The 12,026-nt window shown below is 41.6% G+C and overlaps 1 protein-coding gene across 1 annotated transcript in view; it reads right to left on the minus strand.

Annotated features, from left to right (window-relative positions):
* The window catches only part of FGD6 (FYVE, RhoGEF and PH domain containing 6), a 150,696-nt gene that overhangs the window by 84,288 nt on the left and 54,382 nt on the right, over positions 1-12,026 (minus strand). Inside the window, exons 4-5 of the mRNA XM_002752868.6 lie at positions 1,541-1,608; positions 1,426-1,456 (exon numbers count right to left, since the gene is read on the minus strand). Of these exons, the coding sequence (XP_002752914.4) occupies positions 1,426-1,456; positions 1,541-1,608 (99 nt within the window). The remainder of the gene's footprint in view (positions 1-1,425; positions 1,457-1,540; positions 1,609-12,026) is intronic.

Raw genomic sequence — 12,026 nt, forward strand, 5'->3', positions numbered from 1 at the left:
TCATATGTATCCATTCAAAGAAAAGCTGACAATGATACTGTTTGCCAAGACATAAATGGATGCATATTCAGTGAACCTTTCATTTCTCCACAATTAAGCCTAATTTATGATGTTAATAATTATGCCACATAAGTAAATTGTCACCAGAGCTCCCTTTTTCATTGTTTGATCTACCTTTTCCTTTTGTTTGACCCCTTTCTTTGCTTAAGTCTTAATATCTTGCCTAAATATAATTGAACTAAAGTAACACTAAAAGCACTTCTTTAACTGTCAATGCATAATAAAACTTGTTAAAACTTGCAAGTACAAAGAAGTGCATGAGAAAAATGAATAGGCACTCAGACACATGTCATAAGTTTTTCCTAACAAGTCTGTTCAAGTTGACAATTACAGGCTGGCTGCAGTGGCTCAGGCTTGTAATCCCAGCACTTTGGGAGGCTAAGGTGGGCTGATCGCTTGAGCCCATGAATTTGAGATCAGCCTAGGTAACACGTCGAAACCCCAACTCTAGAAAAAATAAAAAATTAGCTAGGCATGGTGGTGAGTGCCTGTACTCCCAGCTACTCAGGAGGTTGAGGTGGAAGGATTCTCTAAGCCTGGGAGGTTGAAAGGCTACAGTAAGCTGTAATTGTGCTACTGCACTCCAGCCTGGGCAACAGAATGAGACCCTGCCTCAAAAACAAAACAAAACAAATTGACCATTTCAAAAAACTGAAAATGGAACTTAAAGTTAGCTGTAAAAATGTCTATTTCTACTGGGCACGATGACACGTGTCTGTAGTCCCAGCTACTCAGGAGGCTAAGGCTGGAGGATTGCATGAGCCCAAGAGTTCTGGGCTGTAGTGCGCTATGCCAATCGGTGTCTGTACTAAGTTCGGCATCAATATGGTGACCTCCTAGGAGTAGGGGACCACCAGGTTGCCTAAGGAGGGTTAAATAGGCCCAGGTTGGAAAAGGAACAGGTCAAAACTCCCATGCTGATCAGTAGCAGATTGCACCTGTGAATAGCCACTGCACTCCAGCCTGGGCAACACAGCAAGACCCCACCCCCGTCACTCAAAAAAAAAAAAAGTCTATTTTCAAGTCTGTTTCTGGGAGCTTATTCAGACTAGAGAAAAACACTTTTGAACAATGATAATGATATTCTTCATGTATTGCTAATGCAAAACTCTAACAGCAAGTATCTTCAGCAAATACCTAAGAAAATATATTATCACCTTAAACACTGTTATAAAGACACAAAGTTTGAAGACTGAACACATAGCTACTAAGACTCTTTCAGAAATCATCGTATCTACATATACATGAAATACATACATTTTAGAAAATGTCTATCATTAAGTTAGTAATGCTGAAAACTTCCAGGGGTAGGGAAAGCACAAAAGGAAATTGTCAGACTTCAAGAAAATATCAGTAGATACTTACAATATGCAGAAGTTTTAACACATCCACAAACCTGTAAAAAACAGCAATGAAAAACAGTTTTAAATGTGCCAGTTGGGGGAAAAACAGTCCTCTGAATTGTAAACTAGATACCTACACTTTCTCTGAGCTCATGATCTCCTTGGCAATATGATGAACTTTACTTTTCATTCCATTATCTTCATCCTGTGGATAAGAGTACATTTAAAAAGCATGAACTCATGAAAGAATAATGAAGATCAGCTATGAGCTAGTCAGACACAAATTTTAACTCTGACACTTACAAGTTTTCTACTAGCACACAGTTCATACTATATTACACTTCAAATGGCAAACGTGGAAAATTGATGAGTGATAACCCATGTCACAGGAGTAGCTAAGAGCAATCAGTAATCTTCACCTTCATTAGCTGGATTGATGAACTGCCCTGAGTAGCTTTAGAACACAACCATCAAAGGTTCAAAACGGAAGTCACAAACCAAAAAGGCTGCAGGGGAAATAGCTCCTTACAGATAGATAGTGGAAGAGAGTCCTTTGGGTGCATACGAATAATTTAAGAACTAGTGAATATCCAACAGGAATGCAGACGAGAACTTCACCAGAAGTAAAGCTATTTGAACTCACAACTTACGTATAGTCTGAACAGGGCTCTTCAATCTATACCAAATACAAGACAACATTACAGCCACAGGCTCTCCAAATTTCCTTAAAATCCCTTTTAGATATGTGCTCATAGAGTCAAGGCAGTTTTATTCTAAGGAGCTGAAATGAAATTTTTATTTTTATTTTTGAGACAGAGTCTTGCTCTGTTGCCCAGGCTGGAGTACAGTGGCACGATCTCAGCTCACTGCAATCTCTACCTCCCGGGTTTAAGCAATTTTCCTGCCTTAGCCTACCAAGTAGCTGGGAATACAGGTGCATGCCACCACATCTGGCAAATTTTTTATATTTTTAGTAGAGAGGGGGTTTCACTGTGTTAGCCAGGATGGTCTCAATCTCCTGACCTCGTGATCTACCCACCTTTGCCTCCCAAAGTGCTGAGACTACAGGCATGAGCCACCACGCCTGACCATGAAATTCTTTCATTACGGACTGCTTTGTATAAAAATTAAATGCTATATCTGGAACAAAAAATATGTGCATGTTTAACAAAATAATAATAAAGATGACTCAAAAAAAGTCTTGATATTTAGGTAAATTTGTTGCTATTGTTTTCAATAAAATATTGAGAGCTGGATTTAGTTCCAGGGAAGTAGCTTCTCTCCATTTGTGTTCTAGTTCAAAATCAGAACATGACAGTTCCACAGAGCAAAAAGAGTAAGGAACAAGCAAGTATAAATTTAGGTATTACACCTAAGATGAAAATGGTGACTACTGACATGAAAAGGAAAATGCTTGGATGTTTCTTTGAAGAACATCAGACCTGGTTTTAGAAATGGGTTTCTGTGCATTCTTTTTTTTTTTTTTTTTTGTGCCATGACTTGAATTTCTTTGCATTCTCGGTAGCACTGGCAACACCAGGACACAGTTATTTTGTACTGACCAGGGTGCAGCTGAACAAGGCAATGACATGATAAGCATTAAAAATGACCATGACAGGCCAGGCACAGTGGTTCATGCCTGTAATCCCAGCACTTTGGGAGGCTGAGGCAGGCAGATCATGAGGTCAGGAGTTTGAGACCAGCCTGGCCAATATGGTGAAACCCTGTCTCTAATAAAGATACAAAATTAGCTGGGCATAGTGGTGCATGCCTGTAATCCCAGCCACTCAGGAGGCTGAGGCAGGAGAATCACTTGAACATGGGAGGTGGAGGATGCAGTGAGCCGAGATTGCCCCACCACACTTCAGCTTGGGCGACAGAGCAAGACTGTCTCTCAAAAAAAATAAATAAATAAAAATAAATAAAATAAAATAAATAAAAAATGACTGACAATCCAGTAGTCATTCATTAATGAAATGCCGCAGGAAAAAAATGATGGTAGCAACTTCTCTCTAAAAGTAGTCTTCTTTTGGCCGGGCGTGGTGGCTCATGCCTATAATCCCAGCACTTTGGGAGGCCGAGGCAGGACTTTAACAAGTCCAAATTTTTCTATCACAATGGGATTCTCCATATAATCTGCAGATAGAAAGTTTAATGGCTATAAAATACAATGTATAAATTTTAAATTAGGGATGAGCTTGGCATGGTGGCTCATGTCTGTAATCCCAGCACTTTGAGAGGCCAAGGTGAGAGGCCTGCTTGAGCCCAGAATTTGAGACCAGTTTGGGCAACATAGCGAGACCGTGTCGCTAGTAAAAAAAAAAGAAACTAATAATAAACAAAATTAAAATTACAAAATGCACTAAAAATGAGAAAAACAGAAACTGAAACCATTTAGGGAACTGAAGCTCTGACTCCTTCATTTCCAAATAATGCAACGTTCCTTAAAGGACAAGAGGGGAGCTCATCAGTACCTTTAAAGAAACGCAGGCACACTATACGTATGGAAGTGTGTGATTACTAGTGTCTGCTAAAATGTGTACCAGCTCTACACAAACATTTCAAGTAGGTGTTAATGTATTTTTGGCATCTACTCTTGTTTCCTCTCCTCTTTTTATCACTCTCCTATTGTTAGGTCTCTACTCTGTACCTAGTTTTTTCTCTCCTTCTCAGGACCTTGCTCTACCAGGACCTGCATTACACAGGATTGTGGAGAAGAAGCTACTCCATATAAAAAATAACTAAAAATGCAAAAACTCTAAAACTTCTAGAATAAACCATTTTTTAAAAATCCTCATGACCTTGAATTAGGCAGAGTTAATAGATATAACACCAAAAGCATAATTGATAAAAGAAAAAAACTGATAAATGAAATGTCATAAATTGTTTATGCTTCAAAAGACATCATTAAGAAGATAAAAAGAAAAGCCATAGACTGGAGAAAATATTTGCAAATCATTATTCTGAGAAAGAGCTAGTAGCCAGAATACATTAAGAACTGTGATAAGGCTGGGAGTGGTGGCTCATGCCGGTAATCTCAGTATTTTGGGAGGCCAAGGCGGGCAGATCACTTGAACACAGGAGTTTGAGACCTGAACAATAGGGCAAAACCCCATTTCTACAAACAATACAAAAATTATCTGGGCATGGTGGTGCACACCTGTAGTCCCAGTTACTCAGGAGGCTGAGGTAAGAGGATCACTGAACCCAGGAGGTTGAGGCTGTGATAAACCATGATCACGCCACTGCACTCCAGCTTCAGCAGCATAGTGAGACCGTCTTTACAAAATAAAGAAAATAAAAAACAATTACCCAGGCATGATGACACATACCTGTAGTCCCGGATACCTGGGAGGTGGAAGTGAGAGGATCACTCGATCCCAGGAGTTTGAGGCTGTAGTGAGCTATGATTGCAACATTGCACTCGAGTTTGGATGACAGAGAGAGAACCTGTCTCTTAAAAAACCCCATAAAACTCTGATAACTCAATACAACTCAAACAAAAGGGCAGAGTGCAGTGGCTCACACTTGTAACCCTAGCACTTTGGGAGGCTGAGGTGGGAGGATCATTTATTTCAGCAGAGAAGTTCAAGACCAGCCTGGGCAACAAAGCAAGATCTCATTTCTGTTAATTAAAAAAAATTTTTAAGAGAAAAGATGTGAATATGTGAAAAACATTTCACCAAAGAAGATATAATGGCCAATAAGTACATAAAAAGTTGTTCAACCTAATTAGTTATTAGGGAAATGAAAATTAAAACCACATTGATATACTTCACACCCACACAATGGCTATAATAAAAACAACCAGTGCTATCCAAATGTCACATAGAAAAAGAATCAGAAAATACCAAGTGTTGGTGAGGATGTGGAGCAACTGGAACCTTTATATATTGTTGGTGGGCATGGTAGCCCTTACTCATCTACTGTGATCAGTGTGAGAAATGAAAAATAACTTAGAGCAATCTCAGTTATGTGACGTAGGCAAAACTTATCAGGGCCAGAGAAACACGAGTATGAGATTTCAGCAATGCCCTAACCCCTATGCCCAGATGCAACTGTTTAGAGGCATTTTTATTCTTGACCGGCTGCCTCCACGAATAGTCTCCACATTCCTGGAATTTGTGATACAAAGAACAATGTAAAGCCAATCAAACAGCCTATGCTATTTTAACATAAATTATTAATAAATAGCTTAGGAATTGTCTCTTCTTTTCCTTTAAAAAACCCACTTGAGGGCAGGTGCTGTGGCTCACGCCTGTAATCCCAGCACTTTGGGAGGCGGAGGCAGGTGGATCACCTGAGGTAGGAAGTTTGAGACAAGCCTGACCAACATGGAGAAACCCCATCTCTACTAAAAATACAAAATTAGCTGGGCGTGGTCACGCATGCCTGTAATCCCAGCTACTTGGGAGGCTGAGGCAGGAGAATCACTTGAACCCAGGAGGCAGAGGTTGCAATAAGCCGAGATCCCACCATTACACTCCAGCCTGGGCAACAAGAGCGAGACTCCTCTCAAAAGCAAACACAAAACCCCACTTGTGGACCGGACAAGGTGGCTCACGCCTGTAATCCCAGCACTTTGTGAGGCTGAAGCAGGTGGATCACCTGAGGTCAAGAGTTCAAGACCAGCCTGGCCAACGGTGAAATCCCATCTCTACTAAAAATATAAAATTAGCTGACCATGGTGGTGAGTTCCTGTAATCCCAGCTACTTCAGGAGGCTGAAGCAGAAGAATTGCTTGAACCTGGGAGGCGGAGGCTGCAGTAAGCCGAGACTGCACCATTGCACTCCAGCCTGGGTGACAAGAATGAAACTCTGTCTCAAAAAAAAACAAAAACAAAAGCAAAAATACAAAAAAACCCACTTGTGGCCAGGCATGGTGGCTCACGCCTGTAATCTCAGCACTTTTGGCCAAGACTGGAGCATAACTTGAGGTCAGGGGTTCAAGACCAGCCTGATCAACAAGGTGAAACCCCGTCTCTACCCAAAACACAAAAATTAGCTAGGCATGTGGCCCACACCTGTAATCCTAGCTACTCAGGAGGCTGACACAGGAGAAGTGCCCGAACCCAGGAGACGGAGGTTGCAGTGAGCCAAGATTGTACCACCGCACTTCAACCTGGGTGACAGAGTGAAACTCCACCTCAAAAACAAAAACAAAAAAAACCCACTTGTGGCTGGGCCAGGTGTCTCACAGCTGTAATCCCAGTACTTTGGAAGGACAAGGCAGATTGATCACTTAAGTTCAGGAATTTTGAGACCAGCCTGGCCAACATGGTAAAACCCAGTCTCCACTAAAAATACAAAAATTGGCTGGGCATGGTGGCAAGTGCCTGTATACCAGTTACTGGGGAGGCTAAGGCAGGAGAAATCACTAGAATCCAGGAGGCAGAGGTTGCAGTGAGCTGAGATTGCATCATTACACTCCAGCCTGGGCAACAGAGTGAGACTCTTGTCTCAAAAACAAAACAAAACAAAACAAAACACAAAACAAAACAAAACCCCCATCTGTAACTGCTGCTAAGAGGAGTGTTGAATCTATGCTCCAGGCTTGCAGTCCTCAAATTTGGACCAAATAAACTCCCTACTTATATTAAGTTCACCTCATTTTTTTACCATTAAGTTGACAGGGTTTTCTGCTGTCTGCTAATGTCACTGAGCACAGAATTTATATTCTCCTTGTTATTCTGAGATCATTTTCAAGAGAAAGAAGTCAGACTCTTTCATTTTAAAATCTGAAGTCAGTAACTGCCTTTTCATAATTTGATAGCAAATTAGTAAAACAGTTCTACTGTCAGCCCATTCATTGCTCTACATATAAATTTGAAAACAGTAGTGATCATTAGAATCACCAGGCAGATTTTAAATTTCAGATTCCCAGGTACTGTCTTAGAAATTCTGTTTGTGTAGGTCTCAAATGGAGCAGTAAAAGTAGGTGTTAGAAGACGGAATTACACAGGGCACCATGGCTCACACCTGTAACCCCACCTAGCATTTTGGGAGGCAGGAGGATCACTTGACGCCAGGAATTCAAGGCCAGCATGGGCTACATAGTGAGACCTCAAAAATACAACAACCACCACCAAAAACAGCCAGGCATGGTGGCACGTGCCTGTAGTTCCTTAATCACTTGAGAGGCTGAGGTGGGAGGATCACATGAGCCCAGCAGTTTAAGACTGCAGGGAACTATGATAAATAAGAATAGCCCCCCTTGGCCCGGTGTGGTGGCTCACACCTGTAATCCCAGCACTTTGGGAGGCTGAGACAGGGGGATCACTTGAGACCAGGAGTTCAAGACCAGCCTGGCCAACATGGTGAAACCCTATCTCTACTGAAAACACAAAAATTAGCTGGGTGTGGTGGTGCACGCATGTAATCCCAGGTACTTGGGAGGCTAAGTCACGAGAATCACTTAAACCCGAGAGGCAGAGGTTGCAGTGAGTCAAGATCATGCCACTGTACTTTCCAGCCTTGGTAAGTGTGAAACTCGTACCTAAAAAGAAGGAATGAAGGAAAGAAGGGAGGGAGGGAGGGAGGGAAGAGGGAGCCCAGCCTTCAAGAAGTGAACAAGGGAAACAAACCAAACATACAAATAACTATATATAAGCACAACTACGAAAAGTGGTGCCACCTTGAAGGAAAGACCATAATCAGGCAGAGGTATGTCAATCAGAAAAGGCTTCATAAAGAATAATGCATTTGATGACTCCAAATCACTGTTTAAATACAGTCCATCAGTCCATCAACTACTCCCATACTAGCTACTGCAGATATCAACCCATCAATACTAGAAACCTGGACTCTTCTTTTTCGTCCCTACAGTCACCTTTCATTATTACAACTGAGTCAAGTCCTGTCAACGTGTCCTGAAGATTTCTTAAAAGCTTAAACGATCCTTTCCTCTCCTTTGATGTTGCCTCCTCACATCTTGCCTTCACTACTACAGCAACTAAGAGGTCTCCTTGGGTCTGTGTTTACCTCACTGCAAACCCTTTTGTACACTGCCATTAGAATATTTCTAAAATGCAAATATAATCAGGTTCGTTCTCAGGCTAAATGTTAGCAGCTCCCTATCACAGATGGGTAAAGAAGATCCAAGTTTCCTTTGCCAAGTGTATTAGGCATTTCACAATGTGTCCACTCACCTTCACCAGCCCCCTCTCTCCTCCTCCACATTGTGTACTCTCTACCCCACCACGCTGCAATGCCAGTCGTGCCTGTCCTTCTGTGTGTCCCTTTGTGCATATACCTTTCCCTCTGCCTTGATTTCTTTCGCCATCACTTCTCCTCCCTGAAGAGTTCTGCCTCTCATATTCCAATCATCCTTTAAGACAATACTCCACAACTTTTTTTTAATGAAGGCTGCCTTGATATTCTTTCCCTCCCACTATCAAAGGACGAGATAACTTTCTTGTTCATGTAATGTTTATAGGACTTAACCCAGGACACTGTGTTTACTTGCTGAAATGTCTGAATTCCCTCTAGTCTCTGATCTAATTCACCCTGTACCCTTCCGCACATAGCATGCTGCTTGGTCCACTGTGCAATTAATATTCATGAATAAGCAAATGTGTACAAGGGTGGCTGCCATCTTCTCAGAATCTATGACACAGCACATTGCTTTTGAAGATGTGCTGCATAACATGAAAATGCAAACTGAAGTGAACTAAAAGCTTTCATCACATAAGAGTAGAAGGTTGGACTAGATGATTAAGGTCTTTACCAATTCTAAGGTTCTAGGAGTCTGTATATTCCATTATCCATATTACCTTCTAAACCAGGATAGCTACAGAACTAAATAAAGAGGTATAAAAATTATTAGAAGTAATTCAATGAATCACCATCATTTCAAAGTAGACAGAAAGTCAAATATAAATTTAAAATATATATATAAAGCTCTATATTATCTCCAACTTGTAAGAACAATGACTGATTCTGACCCAAGTCAAACAATGATAGAAAAACACACACCCCATGGCATCTCAAATTTTCACCTAACGAAAATCCTCACTTAAATTATATTGCATTTCAAAGCAGTTCTGTGTTAAGTAACAGCATCTCCCAAAAGTACACTGCTGTGGAAGTTGAAAGATGAGCCATAAACAAATGAAATTACTTTGTCAAGGTCATAAAATAAGTCAAACAAATTCCAAAACAGAATCTTTGATCTGAAATCTAGTTTTATGTTTCTTTTTTTTTTTTTTTAAGATGGGGTTTCACCATGATGGCCAGGCTGGTCTTGAACTCCTGACCTCAGGTGATCCACCCACCTCGGCCTCCCAAAGTGCTAGGATTATAGGCGTGAGCCACCGCGCCCAGCCTAGTTTTATGTTTCTATCTCTTAATACTAGCCCAGCTTTGTAAATTCTTAATTGTGCTCTCATCATTTCATATTTGTTCACTGCAAGTGACATTCAGTGAAATTTATCCATTACTTTTTTTTTTTTTGAGACAGTCTTGATCAACCGCCCAGGCTGGAGTGCAGTGGCGGGAACTTGACTCACTGCAACCTCCGCCTCCATGTTCAAGCAATTCTCCTGCCTCAGTCTCCCGAGTAGCTGGGACTACAGGCATATGTCACTGCACCTGGCTAATTATTGTATTTTTAATAGAGATGAGGTTTCACCATGTTGGCCAGGCTGGTCTCGAACACCTGACCTCAAATGATCCACCCATCTCAGCCTCCCAAGGTGCTGGGATTACAGGTAGGAGCCACTGTGCCTTGCCTATCCATTGTTTTTTGATAGAATTATTAAAAGGCCTCTTCTATCCTACTCTAGAGTTCTAATAGAAAACAAAAAATGTTAACATCCAGACTTGCCTGAGAAACATCTCTTTATCATTAAGTTATTTCAAAAATAAGGTGACACCATGATTAATATCTAAAGTTTTTTGGTTTTTTTGTTTTCCAATATGGAGTTTCCCTCTTGTTGCCCAGGCTGGAGTGCAGTGTCACGATCTCGGCTCACCGTAACCTCCACCGCCCAGGTTCAAGCACTTCTCCTGCCCCAGCCTCCCAAGTAGCTGGGATTAAAGGCAAGCGCCACCACGCTTGGCTAATTTTGTATTTTTTTTTAGTAGAGATGGTGTTTCTCCATGTTGGTCAGGCTGGTCTCGAACTCCCGACCTCAGGTGATCTGCCTGCCTCGGCCTCCCAAAGTGCTGGGATTACAGGCATGAGCCACCACGCCCAGCCTGATTAATATCTAAACAATGCTCTCCTAGGTTTTCACCCTTTCTTTATGAGAGTATATATCATATGAGCTATTTTACAAAGAATATTTTTTTAAAAAACAAGGAAGTCAATATATAAGGAAGGTGAAAAGGGTGAAAATTCTAACCACAAAGAAGCAGAATAAATATATCTTACTCTTTTTTTTAAAGATGGGGTTTCACCATGATGGTCAGGCTGATCTTGAACTCCTGACCTCAGGTATCTACCCACCTCGGCCTCCCAAAGTGCTAGGATTACAGGCGTGAGCCACTGCGCCCAACCTCATCTTACTTTTTTAAAAAACATTTAAGCCCTGAAAGGAAAGATCAAAAATATAAAAGAAAAAAATTAGAAAAGGGGACAGGAGAGATTAGCATGGCTAGTTACTTCACCCCAACATGTTCCACTGACATCATTCAGCTTCCGTGGTTGTACCAAGTTGTTAGTAGACACAGATTGAATTAAAAACCCCAACTTGGGGGATTCCAAGGCAAGTTACTTAACTTGTATAAAACTCCTTTTCCTCATGGAAAATGAAGAAAAACAATACCCATGTCAGATCTATACCAATTTTTTTTTCCTGAGATGAGGTCTCCCTGTTGCCCAGGCTGGAGTGCAGAAGTGTGATCTCCACTCACTACAGCCTCCACCTCCTAGGTTCAAGCAATCCTTCCACCTTAGCCTCCTGAGTAGCTGGGAGTACAGGCAAGAACCACCACACCTGGCTAATTTTTTCTGTGTGTTTTTTTGTAGACATGGGGTTTTGCCATGTTGCCCAGGTTAGTCTCCAACTCCTGGGCTCAAGAGATCTGTTTACCTCTGCCTCCCAAAGTCCTGAGATTACAGGTGTGAGCCACCATACCTGTTTTGTTTCTTCTTTTTCTTTCTTTCTTTTTTTTTTGAGACAGAGTTTTGCTCTTGTCATCCAGGCTGGAGTGGATCTCGGCTCACCACAACCTCCACCTCCCGGGTTCAAATGATTCTCCTGCCTCAGCCTTCCAAGTAGGCGGGATTACAGGCATGCCCGGTTAATTTTGTATTTTTAGTAGAGATGGCGTTTCTTCATCTTGGTCAGGCTGGTCTCAAACTCCCGACCTCAGGTGATCCACCTGCCTCGGCCTCCCAAAGTGCTGGGATTATAGGCATGAGCTACCGCACCCAGCTTTTTCTTTCTTTTCTTTTCCTTTTTAAAGATAGGGTCTTGCTCTGTTGCTCAGGCTGGAGCGCAGTGGCATGAACATGGTTCACTGTAAGCTCAACTTCCTGGGGCCAAACGATCCTCTCACCTCAGCCTTCCAAGTACCTGGGACTAAAGGCTTGCTCCACCATGCCTGGCTAATCTTGTTATTTAATTTTAATTTTATTTTTGAGACAGAGTTTCACTCTTGTTGCCCAGGCTAGAGTGC

Source organism: Callithrix jacchus, chromosome 9 (genome assembly GCF_049354715.1).
Source record: "Callithrix jacchus isolate 240 chromosome 9, calJac240_pri, whole genome shotgun sequence".
Classification (NCBI taxonomy): Eukaryota; Metazoa; Chordata; class Mammalia; order Primates; family Cebidae; genus Callithrix; species Callithrix jacchus.